Source organism: Calonectris borealis, chromosome 8 (assembly GCF_964195595.1).
Source record: "Calonectris borealis chromosome 8, bCalBor7.hap1.2, whole genome shotgun sequence".
NCBI classification, from domain to species: Eukaryota; Metazoa; Chordata; class Aves; order Procellariiformes; family Procellariidae; genus Calonectris; species Calonectris borealis.
This window is the reverse complement of record NC_134319.1, coordinates 29318315-29338106: the sequence shown is the minus strand read 5'-3', so window position 1 is coordinate 29338106 and position 19792 is coordinate 29318315. Positions and strand designations below refer to the sequence as shown.

Here is a 19792-nt window from a genome sequence, read left to right as displayed (position 1 = left end):
TCGACACTGGTCATTTTAAAAGGTTGTGCTTTAGATTGCGCTCATAGGTCAGATCTAATAACCAGTAAAGCATGCAAAGCTAATAGGTAGGTTTTTAAATAGTTCTTGCCCCTCCCCTCCCCCCAAGTAATTCCCAGCTTTTAATTCCTCAATTCCTTAAGGCATTCCCTAGATACCTACTGAGGGCTTGGGTACCCGAGTATGTTCTCTGACACAGTGGTTAGTTGCAATAGGTACATCCTAACCTAGATATTTGAGTACAACCGTTTAAATTATCAAAATGTGTGAAAGAAGGAGCAAGGAGACCAATTAAGAAAGTACTGAACAATATTGCATTTTATTAATAATGTTTTAAGCTGCTGATAATCATTGTGATATTGCCTTGTGTATTGAATGAGCTCTCTTCTGCCGTGGTTGTTATTAACCAATTTTTTTTTACTTGTTCTGAAATAGCTGGTTGGAAGCACGATTATGAATATGTTTCCTCTTTTTCTGTCTAGCTGTAACTGCAATTCGCAGCCTCCAAACCCAATTAAAATTGCAGTGGCTGGAGCCCAGAATTACCTCAGTGCTGTATTGAGGCTCTTCGTAGAGCAGCTGTCTCACAAAACCCCAGACTGGCTCAGCTACATGAGATTTTTGATCATCCCTCTAGGTAAGCAAGGAACAATATTTCTTCACAGAAAGATGAATGGGTTAAATGCGATGTGTTCCCTCAGGAGAAGCCCTCCTGGAAGCTTTGGTTAGGTATATGGCTGTGAAACGAGGCAAATGTCGTGTTGTCATAGTATTGTGCAATGCTTGTGTTTGCTGCTCTTGTGTGAGTGAATTTCATCTCTACGTTCTTGATGCCAAAGTCTGCTTGTAAGCCTTTTGTTTGAAGCAAGGGGTTGAGTACTTCCTCCCCATGCAGGGAGGCTCTTATATATCTTTTTATCATTGTACAATGAATGCATAGAATAATGTTCTAGAAGCCCTTTCCCTGGCTGAAATCTTAAATTCATTGGGCACCATGTTTCCCAAAATGATAACTGTTCTGGTCTCCCTGAGGCTGACACAGAAAATGTTTATGGAGGAGGGGAGGGTTGAAAATTTTTTAAAGGCTCTGAAACTGCTGAGAGTTTAAATTATTCAATTTACATGTATCTTTTGACCTTTCCTTTATGTGCTGTTCTTCTCGGGTTTTTCCCTCAGTTTTCCAGCACCTTATCTCTGCCCTTCCAGCTGCTCAACAAGTCTGCCTGGCTGGAAGGTTACCCAGCTTGGATCGCTTGTATTGGGGGAAGTAGAGTGGCCTAATAATAACGTTAGGGGTCTTGTTGTAATCAGAAACATGAGGAATGTGGTAGCAGCGAGGCCTGGGAAGCCGGGCGGTTGCTGATGCTTGTGGGCACGGGCATCTGGGCAATGTTGGTGTTGTAAGGGTGTGATGCCAGAAGCTGGTCTAGTCCGAGGCTTGGCTTGTGTGAACAGGGCACTTAAGTGATATAGGCAACAGAAAACTTGAAAAGCACTTTTTTCGGTGTTTTCCCATCTTCTAGGTTTGTGACCAGCTGATGGCAGTTGCTGTAGGAGTCAGAAGCTGCTGCCCGGCACCATGAACAGTGGGGTTAGGCTGTCGATCCAGTGGTGGGATTTGCAGAAGTCAACTGAAAAAGGCAGAGGAAGAGAGCTCGATCCTTCTGTAAGGAAGGCATTTAGTTTCCAAAGTGGTTGGCAGGAAGAGGAGAGAGAGCCCTTTAGGGGGTAAAAACAAAAAAATTATTTCTGCAAGATTAAATGTGCTTTGAATGAGAATCTGCGTGACTGAGGACTTTGGTCCTCGCATGCTGACTGTCTCCTGGCCTCAGAAGAAGAGTTTTCTGTCCTGCAGTCTTTAATGATCTGAAAATATTCTCTCTTTGACAGTGAAACACAAGATTTAGCTAGTGTGTTTTTGGGTTTTCTTTTTAATCTTAAAATTTTCTTTGGTAATTAAAAAAAAAAAGAAAAAAGCAGTTTGATAATGGAACTGCTTCAGAACTGTGAACGCTTTTTAAATGTTCTTTAAATATAGAAACTTCTCTAACAGGGCCTTTCCCATAGAAGTCTGCAGTATTTCCTGATCGGATCGAGTGCTTATTTCTGGCCGTTCATTAAAGTGACTGAGGAGCAATCCCTCTTTTCTGACAATTGAAAAAGCACCAAAGACAGAATGGTGACCATGCCATAAACGTCTTAAAGGAAAAGACTTTCTGCTGTTAGCAGCACCTTCGAATGATTTTACCTTCTTAGTCCACAACTACACGCTGCAATGACAGAAGAGTCAACCTACAGTGGTTTGTTAACAACGAGAAATGCTTAGTGTCTGTAAGCATCCGTACTGGGAGATTCAGTCCTGCTTCATGCTTCTGATTCTGTGGCTGAAAGACTCCTTTCATGTCCAAACCAGTGTATAAACAACTGAAAGGGGGCAAATAAAATAGGAAAAAAAGGTTGGGGGTTATTTTGGCTGTTTGGGGTTTTTTAGCATTTAGCTCCCATGGATGGAACTTCTTGGGAGACCTCGTGTTTAGTACTTGTTTCCAACTGCATCTGCCATGTGCGATGTGTTTTCCCAGCATGGGAAAGCTTCTCCAGCGCATGGTGCAGAACCGTTCCATGTGCGCTGCTTAAAACTCCACTGCAAAAGAAATGATGGGTCTGAAAGTAGCCATGATCAGGAAGGTCCAGGAAAGAATTTAGGCCCCAGTCTCTAAAGACACTGAGGGGAGCTCAGAGAGACCTTCTGCTGGAACCTTTCCTGGAAGTCTGGAAATCAGCACTGGTTTGGAGGACTGAGAAAAGACAGTGGGTTTTTTCCACCATGAGCTTTACTTGAGGATGGTGTGTATAGTTAAGCAACTGGGGTCTTCTTGGAAGGAGTTGTCAGGTTACCAGTTACCAGCTGATGACTCAGCTGTTGCAGTCTCTGCAAGTGTGGCTTGATCTGAGAATTCAGTATGCAGGAAGGATAAAAATAAGCTGATTAGGAGGAATTCTGAGGCCACTTTGTGGCTGATTGTAAGTGTACAGGACTTATGCTGAGCATGACTGAAATGTGGTGACTGGAAAGTGCAATCCTGGCACACCTTTTCTCCTGTGTTGAAAGAGTGGAGAGGTAGGTGCAAGAGCGGGTTGTCTGGTTTAGGGACACATGTGGCCTAAAATGAAGGTGGCAGATTTTTACCACTTTCCAGGACAGAGTTTGTCACTTAAATGCCTTCCCTCTCCTGCTCAGTATAAGTATGAAGTCAGATGTCCACCCAGGGCTGCAAGCTGGAGGCTGGACACACAAACTTTCTGCAAGGAGGTCTTTCCATGCTCATAGAGGAGTCATAAGGCTTACCTAGAGCAAGCAGGGACCTGATGCATATGCCAACATCCACTGGGGACTGTAATCCTTGGGCTCTGCCTCCTGTCTTTAAGTACAGCCTATTTATTGAACTTATAGCCCTTCTCCACCGATTAAACAAGCTTCCCTGGGTTGTTTTTCATGGTTGGGGACAATTGCCTCTTCTCAGTATTGCAAAACAGCTGTGGTGTGTGAATGGTGTTTGGAGGAAGGGGTCTGAGTCCTCTTGGCAGAGTGACCTGGCCACGGCGCGTGCGGTGCAGCCTGTGGACAGGAAGGGCTGCTGGGAAAGCTGCTTGCAAAACTGAGAGACTGAGATGGAGAGCTGTAGGACCTCTGTGTCTTCCAAATCACTTATTTCCTCAGCAGTTTCCCAGTCCTGTTTTCTTTGGTCTTTTAAAATTTAATTTGGTGGGGGGGAAAGGGGAGGTGTCACTGAAAGATACAAGTGGTGTTGAAGCAGTGTCTCTGCTGGGAAGTCTATTTGCATGCTTTTGTAGAGATAAACTGGCCTAAATTACTTGGTTATAATTGAAGAAATTTATTTCTGGAGTGTCTAGTGTAGTTTTGATTTTGGAATTTAATTCCTTACAGATAAAAAACACACTTGTGTTCAGTGCTGGGAAGAACAACTGTCATGTTTTCCTTTCTTTCTTAGGCTCTCATCCAGTGGCCAAGTATCTGGGGTCTGTAGATTATAGATACAACAACTTCTTCCAAGATCTAGCCTGGAGAGATCTGTTCAACAAACTTGAAGCACAGACCACTGGTAAGACCATGTGTCTGTGTCTGGCCTGTGTGGGATAAAAGGCTTGAATGAGTAATTTTAGCAAAGGTCAAGTAAATACAAGAGGAAGCAGACAAATGTTTTTGTTCCTCTTTTCTCCTCACACCACCACGTTCCCTTTTCAGATGCTGACCTTTGTGTGTCCTCCACGTGGTGGTTTGCAAACAGTTGTTGGCTCCCAGAGGCACTAGCTGCCTCTGAGTCACGCTGTTTTTACCTAGCTCTCAGCTTTCTTCTTTGATGTGGAGGTCTCACTACCAAGTTTAGTACATTGCTTTCTTTGGCCCTTCAGAAACTGTCCAGCCCAAAAGATTTGGAAAACTGGAAACTCTGGGAAGATTAACTTCTATTAGTTGTGCGTGAGAATTACCTTGACATTTCTGAAGTCTGCTGGCAGGATCTTTCTCATTTAAAAAAGATTTTTATTCTTCACCAGTGTTGTAACATGTGGGAGCTGCCCTAGGTCAGATCAACAAGTTCCTGTTCTGATCTGAGTCTGTTCTAGGCCAGGATAAAGCCTTACTGTGTGTTAAAGTATTACTTTGCTTAAAATGTTAATGCTGACAGTTTTTTCCATCCGTTCCTTCAAGAACAGAAAGAAACAGGAGAAAGGAGGATTTGTATCTGACATTTAGGGCTACATGAAGGCTTGAGACTTGATTGAGGAGTGATGCTGTCATGGCAGCATATCCCGTACAGAAATTTCACTAGAGGAAAAAGCTTTGGAGTTTTTGGAGCGCCATGAGGGTGGGGAGGTTGCAGTGTGGTTCTCCTGGTGGAATTGCAGAGTGCCTGAGGCTCCCAGGATGCTCCTGGAAGTCCTCCAGCTGTGAGAGGAGGAGAGACCAACCTCTTCACAGGTGATTGTTCGGAGCCTTTTCCAGCAGACGGGAACTTGGCTGGACAAGGCCCTGGGCAGCCTGTTCTGAAGGTGAAGTTAGCCCTGCTTGGAGCAGGAGGCAGGACTAGAGATCTCGTGTGCCACCCAGCCTACGCTTTTCCTTGATTCTAAGCTCATGGAGGAACAGACGTCTGGAACTGGTTTCTTTTAATTCCTCGCTGCACTTGAAAATGCAGACAAATGTCAAGACTTGATTTTTGTGTCTGCGTTAGGAATACTTCATTAGCTATAGAAATCCAGCTCGAGAGCTATATCTGTTCTTTAGTTGCTTGTATGCTGCAGCCCTTATTTATTTGCCTGGATCCTATGAGGAAAATGCAGCCTCATTTTTGTGCAGTCCAGACCTTGTAGATTCTCCGTTTTCATCTGTGCAGTGAGAACTGCACAGAAACCCCGTGATGGCATAAGAAGATCTGGAAAAGAATCATAGTTCTTCACAGTTCACTGTTCAAATACAAGAAGTCTGGGTTAAAATGCCCATTAAAGTATGGAAGTGCCTGGTAAAGGTTACTTGCGTTCCCTTGATCTCACAGTTGAGGCTCTTTGCTTGAAACCAAAGAAATATGGAAGACATTTATGAAATGTCTTCCTGTCAACTTGAAGCAAACACAGCCTCACAAATCTGAAGCATACTTGCTGCTACACATGTGATCTTTGTGCTTTTCCTACCCTGGCGTGGCTCTCAGTCTTTTCAGTTAACTCAGCAAGGCCATGAGTTCATTAGGAAATCAGGTAACTCAAATGCTGGTGTGAGCAGAGCAGCTCGCCGAGGCCCTGGGAGAGATGGGCACTTTCGTCAGCAGATACCTACAGTCAAGGTGCAAAAAAGTCTAAAGCTGACTTTGGGCAAGTACACATTTTCGAAGAAAAGCATTTTAATATATATGAAATAACCATAATACTTCAGTCAATAATGCTGTGTACATATGTCTGTGTATCTAGTATGCTTTCCTAATGTTTTTACCTTAGTGCTCTTGTGGGATGTTTGCTTTTGGTCAGACAGCTTTACAGTGCTCTGGGGTAGGCTGCAGAGCTTCATTTGGAAGATGCAGTTCAAATGCAACTGGTGGGTACCATCAGCTGCTTGGCTGAGCAAATGGAGGATTGGTGATGGTCTGAGAAGTCACTTAAATTATTTTCTCTCTTTGTTCTATTGCAGTTCCAGAGACGCCTGATGTTGTGTCCCGGATAACACAGTATATAGCAGGGGCAAACTGCGCACACCAGTTGCCCATTGCTGAAGCGATGCTGACATACAAGCAGAAAAGGTATGTCACTAATGTAATACTGACTCTCCAGAGTGAGCATCAGGTTGAAAGCAAAGTGTTTTTCTCATCTCGTGTGCCAGCAGTCTTAAAATCACTCCAGATTGCAAACACCTTGGGAGCCTTATGGTAGCCTGCATCCAGTGATGTGTCCCAGTTAGATAACAGTGAATCTACAACAGCGTGATTACTTTTAAATGCAGTGATTTCTTTGAAGATCTGAGAGGTTTGGGGAAGTGGGGACTAGGCAGGATGGGGGATGGACAGATTATATCTGCTTAGGTTCCGGAGATCTCTTACCACAGAGACCTCTCCCTTACCACAGAGATCTTAGGTGTGTAAGACTGGACTGTGGCATTCCCCCCCAAAGTATCTTCCATGGACCTGGCCTTTTTACATCGGTGTTGAGGGAACTGAAACCCTTTCTTTTTGGAGTGTAAATAGCAGAGCTTCTCGCAGGAGAGACAAAATCCTTGTTGATTGGCAGTTGCAGGCTACCAGGACTCCTACTGGAGAGGGCTGACATTCACCAAGTTTTATTTCAACTTTTCTTAAGGGATAAGTAGCCTGTAGGAAGGAGGATTGGAGTCTGAAAACAAGATTCAGAAGCATGTAGAGCCTCATGTGGCTGTGGTCCAAGAAGAAGAGTAACTGTCACTGAAGGGTAGAGATGCATTGTGTCTGAGGCACAGAGGAGATTAATAGACTCTGACTCACATACCAATAATTTCTGAGAGCAGGACAAACACTCAGCTCGTGATTTTTCTTGATTAGGAACTAGCAATCTCATATGAGGCATGGATGATATTAATTGCTACCCTTCCCATGTTATATCTGATCTTTCATTTTTGGTCCATTAACATCCCTCATTGGTGCCTCCTTTGCATAAGAACTGGGAGCGATTAAAGGTGTGGGTAGAGTTGCTTTTCTTCCCTCTTTTTGGAAATGCCTATTGTATATTGCTTTTCCATTCATGTGTCTGCTCTACATTACTCTGCAGAAATGATTCAGTAAAATTTAGCCCATTCTTCATGCTCTCCTAGGGAAAATATTTCCAGACTGACTAGTCCATTAAAAAGAGTGCACTCTCTTCATGTATTTCTGAACTTCTGTAATGTTAACCTGATAAAGGTGAAGTTTGGAGAGCCACAGGGTACTCAAAGCTCTTAGCTTCAGTCTTTTATTTTGTTTTTGGGGTGAACACTTACCGTAGAGTTCAGACACCCCTAGTGCAATGTGAACCCCTTCTGATAGCTGCCTTTCTCTGCACCCTTCGGTTGCTGGGTTCTGCACTGGTCTCCACTGCCCTCTTCACTCTGTTACAGGTTCATTTTTGTCATTAACACACATTTAATCATTTTGAGTTTCTAACGTGCCCAGAAAAGTCAATTTGGTACTTTGCTGAAAACATCTGAAATGTACTTCGGCAACACACGCACTTAGCCCTCCCAGCAATGTGCATGACCGCTTTACCAAGCTGGTCTGATCCATTTGGATTTTAGACCCTTTGGACTTGATGGTGCCATGCCCGAAGCTGTTGATAGGTTTAAATCAGGCTCAAACCCTGCAGAAGGTTACTTGGAAGAGAGATTGCTGAGACTTTTAGAGACTCATGGCATAGCCTGCAGTCTCATAGTATCATTGTTGTGTCTGCTTTAAAATAACTTCTGCTTTCAGCTAAGTGCCCCATGAGCAAACTGGAGAGTGAGTTAGAGGAACAAGCTCTCGCATGGAGTGATGGGCAGTTATCTCCCTGTCTGGCTTTCTTTAGAAATGCAGCAACTTAGGGAGGGTATTGTGAAAAACAACACAGAGATTGTGTTTCCATTAGCACTATCTAAATGAATGCATCACTTTGTTGTAAGTATAATAACATATTTATCTTTTTCTTTGGTTGCTTTCTGAAAAGGAAAAAGAGCTTTCATTTTGATTTTACCATAAGGTATCAGTTCCTTTTAGGTTCCCTCTCCCATCTCCTATCTCTTTTCCCCCATGAACTGGTCTTTTGTGCTTTGTTTAACAGTTCCTGCAGGTCTGGGATGCACAGTTCGTGCTTTAGGTTAAATTCTGCTTGCTGCTTTGAAACTATGGCATCTGCTGGCAGAACGCATTGTTGAAAATGACTGCTCTGCCTTTGGACCACACATACAGGTTCCCAGGATGTAGATTGAATGGGAATGAAGGGGTTATTGAGGGAGTAACTTTAAGTAGTAGAACATGGACAGGGTAGGGTTTTTTTTCCCTTCTTCCTAGCCATCAGAGGCTATAGTGTAGCTCCAAAAGGATCAGGACTGAGCAAAGGCTTTTCAGTTCCCATCTGTTGGAACTGGAGTGCTGTAGGTGGCTCAGGGTGGGGTTCAGCTTTGTAGTGTCTTGAGTGCAGACCAGCAAATCTTCTCCCTGTAATCAAAACATTGAGGACTAGTCTCTTACTGGCAGGCTATCCCAAACGTATGGGACTTCTCTGAGCTTAAGAAAGAGGAGACAGATGTATGCTAGCAGTGGAGTTATGCTCTATGAGCTGCCTCCAAGACCCCCTTGCTCTGCAGGGTCCCCTGCTTCAAATCATATGATTATTGGGCATTGTTTATTTTGTCCTCAGTTCACAAAGTTACTGCAACTCCCTCTCCCTCGAGGCCAGAGGTGAATGGCTTCTCCAAGGCCAGCTTTCAAGGCAGTGGTCCATGTAAAAACAGCAGCGCTACCTACAAATTCATTGCAAGACAAATCTCCCAGTATCCTAGCATTTGCTCTGTTAAACAAGCCCTAGTGGTCCAAGGAAAGCCAAGCCAGTCCTTAGGACGTAGCTGTATGTGATGAGCTGCTTTATAACTTTATTGCCAGCTGTCCCTATTTTGACTTACCTCTGCTCTCCGTCCTGTCCCCTTGTTCTGTTTGTCATGGCGAAAGATTTGCGCATGTACTGCCTGTGATGGACTGCAATGGTGCGAAAGCTTTGTCCCATTCTTTTGGAGCATCTGCTGACCTTACCTGAAATCAAGGGGGCTGGCAATGAGGAAGGGGTTCAGGAAGGAAATGAATTGCCATTTCAGCTCCTCTGCGTTACGCTGGGTGGCTGACTTTGTCTGTGAGCACTGGGAGAATTACTGGTTACTGAATTGTCAGGAAACTGCAGTCCAGGCAACACCTGGGGAGCTGAGACCATGGTGGGAGAGGTGGGCCTCTCACTGGGAAGGGTGTATCATCGACGTTGATATCTCTCTGCATTGCGTTCTTGAATGAAACCCTGCGGTATTTGAGACCTGAGGCTCGACAGACACTCATTCCCAGTGTAGCTGGATTGCTGATCAGTTCTGTGAACCTGGGCTGGTGTCATCCACTGTAATTCAGTGTCCAGCACAGCTCATGCCATGTGGCTTCTGGATCTGGGGAGCTGTTGGAAATAAAAGCATTGCTCGCTTGTCAGGGTGAGGGCTGGGTCATTTCGTACTTAGTTACACATTTACCAAAAGCTGTTCACTCTCCTGTGTTGTAGAGCACTTCCCCAACTCTTGCTCCCTGGAGCACAAGTGCCTTGGGTTGGAGGGTTCCTGGGCAATAGGAAGCAGGGGTAACACTGTTTTCTGCCTGCTGTCTGTCTCTGAGGCTCTGCAGGGCAGTGGCTAGGCAGAGTCCAGGTCATTTCTCTGAGTGCTGCTTCTAAAACACACCCTGTAGCGGTTGCTGGACGTGAACACAGCTGGTGAAGATGGGCCCGGTCCCTCCTCTGGCTCAGCAGTGCCCATGTCGTCTGGCTGGCTGCTGCACGAACCTCCTTGGGCAGCTGGTGGAAATGTAACAGGAGTTTACTTGTGCCCCTTGCCTGGCAGAGCAGTGCTGCAGAGGAGAGTCAAGGCTCAAGAAATGCTAGGTGTCCCGTTGAGTATGTCCAGCGTGCCGCAGGAACATGAAGGGTGCTGGATGGGAGTTTCTTGGGGAAGCAGAGAGGCGACTCATCTGATGTGTCGTGGGGACCTGGAGTGGCTTTGTCCCTTTGTTTGGTTTGACCACTTGAGACTTGGTGGAACAGGGACAGTGTTAGCCAGCAGACAGCTACAGTTGCCCAGTGGGAAGGACAGATGCTTCATACCAAAGGTGAACCTTGGAGAGTTGTTGGTAGTGCCTGGCCTGAAATGGCTTAGAGGCCTGGTAGTCCTTCGGTGGTAGAAGTCCCCTCTTTCCTGTTGCCCCCCTGCAGGACTTGTGTGGAATAAAGGTGGTACCTGAGACCCTCCTGCTAGGAGACACAGGTGTTTGGCTTCATTTGAATCTGTTTTGGGTTGCTTAAATTTTAAATGAAGTCTTACTAAAAGGCTAATAACTGGCATAACTGCTCTAAGTGATTATTCAGTCCCTCTTACTGTAATATGAGTGCTTTGCAGCTTAGTTTGTGCTTTGCCCCAGAAGTGAGAGAGATTATTTCTTCCCTTTGTCAGGTGGGTGACACTGGTGATGTGGCTTCTTCTCCTTTCTAAGAATCCTAAAACATATAAATCTGGCTATATGTCTTGGTTCAATCTGAATTAATTTATTGGGGTAGGGAGGGAGCCTGCAAGTCCATTTCTGGACAGTTTACCTTTGAAGGACTGATCGCAGGTGGATGGATTTTGCCCAAGCAAGAATAGTAATTAGACAACTCCCCATTCCAGATAAAGATTTTCTTTCTACCCTCTCTGCATAGGTCTGTTTTTTGCTTTCCCCCCAAGAATTTGTTTTGGGTTTGGTTTTTTTTTTTCCCCCCAGAATTAGAGAGGTGAAGTATCAATAACACTGTTAAAAAACACAAACCAGAGTCAGGTCTGGCTTTAAATTATAGCTGAGATACCAGGGCCTTCAGAAGCTCTATGGATAAAACCAATACCTTGGACATCGCTATGGGGGTAAAACCTCTGCAGCCTAGGAATCTATGCAGCCTAGGTAATAAGGGGGAGCTGCCTTTCCAGGGACAGGGGATATTTTAGTTGCAGGGCTGTGGTAGAAGGAATAGAAGAGACCGTTACCAAGGTGAAAGGATTCTGGATTAATATTTTGGGATCCCGAAGGACAAGAATCAGGAAAGAGCGTGAAAGAGGAAGTGGAGAACAAGCACGATCATCTCATCTTTCCTTGCATCCACATGAAGAGCAGCTGTTTTGATAAGCTGCATTTTCAGAGGCACATGTGCAAGATCAGAGTTCCCAAGAGGACGTATGACGGGACTAGCTGAGCTGAAATCCAGCTGGATTGCTTCAGGAACAGTCTGTGCATCATTGTGAGCTGTGATAAATGTTGACTGAAGCAAATGATTTATTTCAGAATTGCCCCTGAGCTCTCCTCAGTGGGAGTCTGAGCTCCCAGGGGGAATAAGAATGAGTTTTCTGCTGGAATTGGGCATGGTTTGTTTTTTGAGAGCTCGGAGCAAAGCCATCCAGTAGCTGAGAGATGACTAGGCGACTATTGTGCTTCCCTCACTTGGTCAGCGGGACTCACTTCTGCCTGCTTATCAGCCCATGGAGCTGAAGAAATGAGAAAAAAGCTGAGCCTCTGTTCTGTGCTTCTCCCAACAGCTCTGTGGGTTTCTTGTTTCCCTTTGCAAAAGTGGAGCTGGAAATGTCATGTTTGTAGGAGATGTATTTGCTGGGGGGCCTGCAGCTGTGTTTGGAAAGATGTGACCTTTCTGGCTTCCAACACAGAATCAGGGACTCGGTCATTTTGTCACGTGCTTTGGGGGACGAATGAAGGTGCAGTGCCTGGGGTTGTGAGATAGGAAGGGAGCAAAGCCCCTGGCTTTACCTTAGAGATGAGTAAGCAGAGCTGAGCCAAAGCGAGAGGCTATTTGCAAAGGCACGCGCTTTGGACCAAGAGGGAGCTCTGGCGGAGTCATGTTCACTGCAGTTCTATGCCATTCTTTCTATAGAGCTTAGCGGAAACTGTCCAGCCTGTGCTAATCACACAGTGATTGGCAACCTTTGTGCATTTGGCACATTTCTGATCTGTGCTGGGAACAGCACAGAAATACCTGCTTTCCTGAAGTATTTGTGCTGCAGCCAGCAATATTCTGGACGAAGGCAATGCTGGATGGTTTTTCTCTGAATGTTGCAGCGCTCCGAGCACTGAGGGATCCACAAAAAGAAAAATATGAGAAATCTTGGTGTTTGTCTGTTTCCTACCTGTTTCCTGTGCTTGGCCACTGAGAAACGTTGTATGTCTTGCCCATGCAGTCACTTCCACTGCTGAACTGTAATTCCTTCGAACATGTGGACGTGCTCCTGCAGTCCTCTCCTCACCCTGTGGGTCCATCTTCATCTCTGTCACCCTTGAAGGGAGCAGTGGCTCTGCAGGCCCTCCCAGCCTGCCTTCCTCCTCACTCAGGTCTTCCCCTTCTTGTCTTTGAGTCTCTCCCTAATTCCTGCTAGGTTTGACTGTGGCCTTCGTTGCTGGCCCTTCTCTACCCTCTGGCTTCTGAATCCTGGGCAGGCCCAGAGCAGGAGGGGCTGATGCCTTCCTGCTTTCAAAATGTGTGTAGTGTTGTCTTCAGCTGTTTCTGGGACATGGTGTGCATTTTGTTCGGTTTGGTTTAGCTGTTTGCTGTTCTCGAGTTGGTGTCCTGATCTACCCGGCGTGCTCTGGTGCCCGACCTCTCTAGTGTGCCTGTCTAAGGGACTGCAGGCTACCAGTGGCAGGGAACACGTATCTGTGTGCGTGAGTGTGTATGTGTACGTACTTGCTAGTGCTATACGAATAACCACGTGTCACGGCTTGTAACCCCGTGGCAGGCTAACTGCTTTAGCGATGCTGGGATATGCAAGGTATGGCACATGACTCCAAAGGTGGGACGCGTGAAGGCCATGTGTGCAGAGCGCTTCAGGGACTAGTAAGTAACGCACAGTTCTCCTTGTTGTTGTGGCACAGATCCATTCCCTTGCAGTAAGAGGTCGTGTGTCTGTAATGACTGCCATGCCATTAAAGCATGTTTCTCTGTCAAGCGTGAGGGAGGGAGGAAGAGACCTTTCCCCTGAGAGATGTGCCGTAAGCTGCGTGCTCTTCCCCACCCATGCAGATTCTTAGCGTGCTGGCAGGGGGCCTTGAGAGGAGACATTGGACTGGCGCTTGCATACTGTCCGTCCCTGCTGCATGCTTGAATGCAACATATACAGTGAGTATTGTGCCTGGTGTGGAAGCAAGCTGTTAACAACTTTTTTCTCTTTGCCTTTAGCCCTGATGAAGAATCTTCGCAGAAGTTCATTCCCTTTGTCGGGGTGAGTGTTATCTTAGTTGTGCTGTCTCAAGCCAGCTAGAATATGTCCACAAGTGTTAATCCAAAATTACCTGGTTTATGGGGTAGGGCAGGAGCACTGGGTGCTCTAAGGTAGAGTGTCAGCATGAGCCATCTGATGGTTGGATGCAGCTGCCTGGTACGTAAGCAAACCTCCAAGATCCCTCGACAAACTACAGGGTGTATTTTACTTCCCAGGCAGCTGGCTCTGGGCAGCTCTGTGCTGCATGCCTGCCAGCGCTGAAGCAGGCACCATAGTCTTGCTATTGCCCTGTTCATTCAATATAGAGCGGAAAGTGTGATGCTGAAGTGCTCTGATCCACAGCCTGTCTTTGCTGCAGACCAAAGCACCTAGTTGGTGGAGAATTGCTGCTAGGCCACGTGCAGAGGAAGGTGATGTGTTGCTGGAAACCTGATCTCAGGGTTACTGTGCCCAGCATTGCCCTGGGTGATTGATTTGGCCCAACTTGCTATTCCAGTGCCAGTCCTCTGTGTGCTTGTCATGAACGGTCTCCAGTCCTCTTAATATCCCATCTACTCCTGGGAATTGGAGAGTACATCCCACCAGGGAGATCATTTATATCACTGTTAAGTTTGAGTCTGGAGCAGTAGCTATTTAATGCAATTTATCATGTGAATATGTATTTGGGATAGTAGTCCCTGGCTTTTCCTCCTGTCCTTATCTTTAAATGTTCCCAGCTCAGGTGGCCAAGTGCAGAGTATCTAGGCAGGGATGTGTTTGTGCTTCTGTCAGTGTATTTTGTGCACTGTGTACTTCGCCTTTTCTAGCTTTCCTCCCCTTATTTGATCATGCTCTTCAATTCATTAAGTTTTAGGTATAAAGTCATTGACCTGCAGCCAAAAGGATATCCCCTGACTGCCCTTCAGCTACTGGATGTTCTCTTCACAGTTTTTGCTGCTCTCCTGTAGCTTCTCTTTCTTGCATGCTGCTGTCTTGTTCTGCCTTCTCTGTGTTAAGCTGATTTGTGTGTGTTCCCGTTTGTATCCCTGTCAGTGTGTCAGAGCTAATCTGAAATCCCAAGGCGTTTAAAGAGCTTAGTCTCTCTTGCCCTCAGGCTGACCCTGCTTTCACTCTGGTATCTCTTCAGAGCGAGAGTCAATCTCTCTGCAGTGTTCCTGAGATGACAATCTACTTTTGTTTGTTAAAGGAAAGATGTCTTCTGCAAAAGTGGAGAGGCACATCTTCCCGATTTGTTCCCTGCTGATGAGCTTTGCTATGATTTTGTCCCTCCCACGAACTGCGATTGCTGGTGAAGAACTGTTGTTATGAAACAGCTGTTTCACCTTTCCCAATAACATGAAAAGCCCAGAAGGGCTTGGAAGCTCCTGGACTCGTCTCGCTATAGCTGCTAGGCTCTGCAAAGCTTTTCTTTGGGGCTGATTTAGTTCAGTGCTATGTGCAAGCAAATGGGGCTCAGAGTGTTTGTCCAGTTGCTCTAAAACGATCGTTGTCCTGATGTTAGCAATGCGTTTCCAGTCTGGATTTGATTGTCTGAAAGTGGGAAGACTGAACAGCTCTGTTGTGTGCATAACCCCCAAAATAACTTGCCTTGAAAGCACAGACTGACTTCCTTTGTCGGCTGGTGGTGAGGGTCAAATCAGTGCTGCTTATTCTTGCTTCTGAAGTGTTCCTGACACAGTAATTCCCCATGAGACACATCTGAAGAGACTCTGAAAGGCCAATTGCAGGTGTCTCACAAAGTCTGAGGCTGAATGTGAACACCAAAGCTCTTTCCCTCAGCTGCAGCCTGCTTGGAGCTGTTGGCCAAGGAAGAGAGGGAACCAGTGACACTTGGGTTTGTGACTCCTGACGTTGCCTGGACTCTGCTGGCTTTTAGGGTGCAAAAGCTGATGTCCTGCAGCCGGGTTGTGCAGTCTTTGACCCAGAAGCGAGCAGGGCAGTGCCGTGCTGCTCAGCCGGGCTCTGAAGTGGTGGGAGCGAGGCCTCACGAGGGGCCAGTCGGGCGCAAAAACCTAGTTTGGGTGGTGAGGCTGTGTGGTCGTGCGCCTGCGTTGTGCTGACAGCCACTTGCCAGGAGAGTTAACAGGATGTGCCTCCTTCCTGAAGGGAAAGGAGACTGGCTGCTGCAGCGTTCCTGGATGGAGGCGTTGTTGGGACTGCAGCAGTCTCAAGCGCCTCCCTGAGTGGAGGGAAGGGGAAGTGTTTAACCTTGTCTTCCTCCCATGCGTCTGAACTCGAGCATCTTCAGTCAGCCAGCAAGGGGGAAAAGGCCAGAAGAGATTTCCTGTCCAGCTTGCAGATCAAGGTGTCTGTAGGCAGTTTTCTGTGTTGCTTCTCTTCCCCTAACTCTTCTGCCTCGCCTCCTCTTGCTCACAGCTAGTTACAGTCTGTGAAACATCCTCTTGGCGTTTAACGCATATAGCACAAATGGCTGCTGGACTCCAGAGCCTGATTTGTTGCCCTCTGGATGGAGACTGGCCAAACTGAGCTGCAGCCTCCTTCTCCCAAGCCAGTGCCCCCTCAGGGAGCCTCTGCACACACTGCTGAGTTCATGATGGCTTTTCCAAGACTGGAGCTAACAGAGAATCCACCCAAGAGCCTGACAGCTCTCCAAGTTCTAGTGTTGAGCATACACTCCCCCACACTCTGAACTGTGCAAAGTTTTTTGCTTCTAATGATTAGGTCCTTTTTCTTGATCCCATAGCACAGAAATGTGCTCCCTAGAGACATGGTCTAGACATGGTCATGTCTGAACTTAATGATCTTCTGTTTTCAAACTAAATAGACTGCGTGACATCATTTCTCTTCTGAAGCAGGTTTTATTGACTTGAGATCCCTTTGCAGCTCTTTCCCATTTGTCAACATTTATATAGGGTAGACATTAGCTCTGGATACAAGTTTCTTAAGAACCTTAAGAAGGGTCTCCCCTCTGCAGTGTCGAGAGTAATGATCCCTGTGCACCGTAGCAGATTATCACTACAGAAGGTTCCTGCTTTTATATGACCAAGGGTCATTTTATCTTTCTAGGCACAGTGTATTCTTGGGAGCTTGTGTTTGTAGCGTGCTCTGTTCCACAAATTATTGCCAGTGGCACTTATCGTTAACCTAAATGTACTAGCTGGTGGCCATATCAGAGCACATTTGTATCTTTATTACAGCGTGATTGGAATCGTTCTGACCTGTCTGTGTGGTGGCTTATCCATGTCTGTGCCCAGAGGCTTTGCTAGAAGCTTTATCTTCTTTGCCAGACACTTCCCTTGTTTGGAGGCTAGAAAACTGTGATCAGAAACTGTACTTTGTGCTTTTGTGGTTTCCTAACAAACCCCAACTATGCTGCACCCTCGAAGTGGCTGCACTTGTGCGATGGAAGCAATATGTCTGTAATTAGCAGGTGTATCAAAGCAATGCTAAAGGGATATTTATGTTCCTTTCTCCTCCCTGTCCTATGCCCACAGCTGTCACAGACAGGCACTGTAGTTCCATAGCTTGGGGCTGACGATGGGCCATTCAGAGCTGTGCAGGTCTGTAACAGCTCTATAGGGTCTGTGCTGTCTTTTGTATAGGTCAGGGAAGGGTTGTGAGCTGGTACTACTTGGCTGGACACTGCTGGGACCTGCCTGGCTCTTAGAAGACCCCACTTTTTAACATACTTTAACGCTACTCTGACTGCAGGGACAGTGCCAAGGGGGCTGTAGGGGTGAGCTTAGTTTGGGGGCTGGGGGTTCCCGAAGTTCAGGGGACTCCTGTTTCATAGAGCTCTTCTGTTTTTCCCCCCCCTAGGTGGTGAAGGTTGGAATAGTGGAACAATCTTCTGCAACGTCAGGTAACAAGCATCTTGTGTGTGCTTTCTGTGTCGTACAGGTGGTGGGAGCCTGACTTCACAGGCTGAACAACCTTGTCCATTGCTGATGTCTTGGTGTTTTGTAAGGTGGAGTTGGATTTTATTAGCTCCCAGTTCCGCTGCCTTGACTCCCAGTGGCTGTCCACAGAAAGAGAGGCCTCTCTCTTGAAAGAGGCCCTTTTTCTTGTTACTTTCCAAGGAGCTTCAGACCAGCTGAAATTCCCACGCCCTCATCCAGGGAAGCTCCACTCATATATGTGCAAACACTCGTTTTTCTTATGTGTGTTCTCAGTGGGGTGGATTCACCGCTGTGGTTATTTGAGGTTCCTGCTCCAAACTGGGGAGGCAGTTCATTGGAAGTTCATGCCTGTCTCCCTACACTGGGCTCAATTGCCTAATAAAATCTATCTCAAACATGTGCCTAACACTGGGAACTCCAGGATAGGCAACCAGTTTGCCAATCTGACATCAAATTTAGACCCAGTTTTTTTAATGGGGAAGTGCAAAGCTGATTTAGACAATACTGCCTGCTTACACACAAGGACACAGGGCAGTGCTGTTTTATCAATGTGAACTTGTTTTCTCCTCCTTCATACGCTCTACCAATCAGGAATATTTTTTTCCTCATCTGTTGGGATTGTGTCTTATATTGCTTCATTATTAAACCCAGCTTCCTGTGGCCTGGGTATACATAGGTTTGGGTGTGGAGGCAGCCCTTCTGTGGGTCATTCCTTGCTGTCACAGTGCTCCCACCATCCAAAAAGGCCAACATGAAGGGAATGATGCCTTGGTTGTGGAGGGTGGAAGCAGAGGGAATGGGGAGATCCCTGTGATCAGCCCAGAGGTACTGGATTCTCCAAGAGTCTCGGAGTGCTGCCCTGCAGTGGTTGTGGGCAGAGATTTCACAGCAGGGATCAATGGGCTGGGCTGTGACTATGCAGGAGGCTCAAAACCAGCTGGGAGCAAACCCTAGGAGTACAGATGCCAGGTGGGGAGCCCAGAGGAGTGGGAATGTCTGTGCCTGCCTCTTACCCAAACATAGGAAGTCCCGTGGTTTAAGTGTGGAGGCAGTCAGAACTGATGGGCTAGCTGATCTCTGGATTGGGTCTGAAAAAACCTGTGCAGCAGGAGCGTGGGCAAAGATACTGAGCTATCCCAGCGTGCATGTGCTGGGCTGTGAGATGGACCCAGACAAACAGCTTGACTTCTTTTCTGCAAGGTGACTCTGATGATGCAGCTCCCTCAAGCTCCAGTGTCCTTTCTTCTACCCCACCTTCTGTGTCTCCTGCTGTGAAAGAAGCCTCCCCCACACCACCTTCCTCACCGTCTGTTACAGGCAGCTTCTCGTCCTCAAGGTAAAGCATGTTTTGTCTCCTTACAGCTCCCTTGGCTGTCTTATCTGACATATACATGAGAGAGGAAAACTTCTAAAGGAAAACCCATAGCTCTGCTTTCTTCCTCCCTAGCAAACACTTGAAGTTGTCACCTTTCTCTTTCACCTCTTTTGCCTCTGGAGTGACTGTGTCCTTGCTGGCCGACAAGGAGCTGGGGAGGGCAGAGGGCATCTTGCACCCAGTGGAGAGCTGCACTTCTCAAGGGCAGGCACATTTGAACTAGAAGGGGCAGCCTTGTTTCTGATAGTCTGGCAGAAACCCTGATTCTGATGAGCCATTGTGGCAGCCTGTTTGGAAAGGTTTGTGTTTTCCACTGCTGGTATTTTCCCTTTGAGACTGGATTCTTTTGGGGAGATATGTAGCCAAAGAAAATACTGACCATAATACACACAGGTGCTAGCCTGATCCCTCACAATTCTTATGTTTTTAAGGACCAAGTGAGTGTAAGGTCAGAATGACTCTGTGGAAGGAGCAGGCTTTTCCTTTGTGATGGGAGAGCTGACAGTTGTAAGGTGGTATAGTGGAATTGCAGTTCCCTTTCATGCATGTGCCTGAAAGCATATCAGAACAACAAGGAGACAGCACCCGTTGGCAACGTGAAGCTCTGGCTTAGCTGAAAGTTTTAGGGGTGAAGGGAGGAAGCCCATAAAAAACTGCCAGTAAAAAATTGCCCTGGCCAGGACTGTCATTTTGTTGCTGCACGAAACAGTGTAGCTGTCTAACACTTTGTGTGCAGTTCTGGTACCCAGAAGCCCATGGTGAAGTTAAAGGTTTAGGGAGTTGAGAAGATCAAGGGGACAGAGCAGCAGCCTTGTGAGGGGAGACTAGAAGTGCTAGGACTCTGCGGTTTGGGGGAGGAGGGGAAAGAGGTAAGCTACTCAAGTTTTGCAAAATCACAGTGGTGGTGGTGCGTTTGAGTATTGAACTGTCATTCGCCAAACCTGTGGTACAAGACCTGGGGGCACGCATGACACTGGCAAGAGGTCAATTAAA

The 19792-nt window shown here is 46.6% G+C and overlaps 1 protein-coding gene across 19 annotated transcripts in view; it reads left to right on the top strand.

Moving 5' to 3' along the window:
• Positions 1-19792, top strand: part of PACS2 (phosphofurin acidic cluster sorting protein 2) — an 83330-nt gene that overhangs the window by 52534 nt on the left and 11004 nt on the right. For 18 of the 19 annotated variants that reach the window (XM_075156641.1, XM_075156633.1, XM_075156632.1 and 15 more), the window contains 6 exons: positions 501-655; positions 4032-4142; positions 6221-6329; positions 13522-13564; positions 17345-17387; positions 18625-18760. In XM_075156641.1, coding sequence (XP_075012742.1) covers positions 501-655; positions 4032-4142; positions 6221-6329; positions 13522-13564; positions 17345-17387; positions 18625-18760 — 597 coding nt within the window. The remainder of the gene's footprint in view (positions 1-500; positions 656-4031; positions 4143-6220; positions 6330-13521; positions 13565-17344; positions 17388-18624; positions 18761-19792) is intronic. The other variant, XM_075156634.1, reaches the window with a different exon arrangement.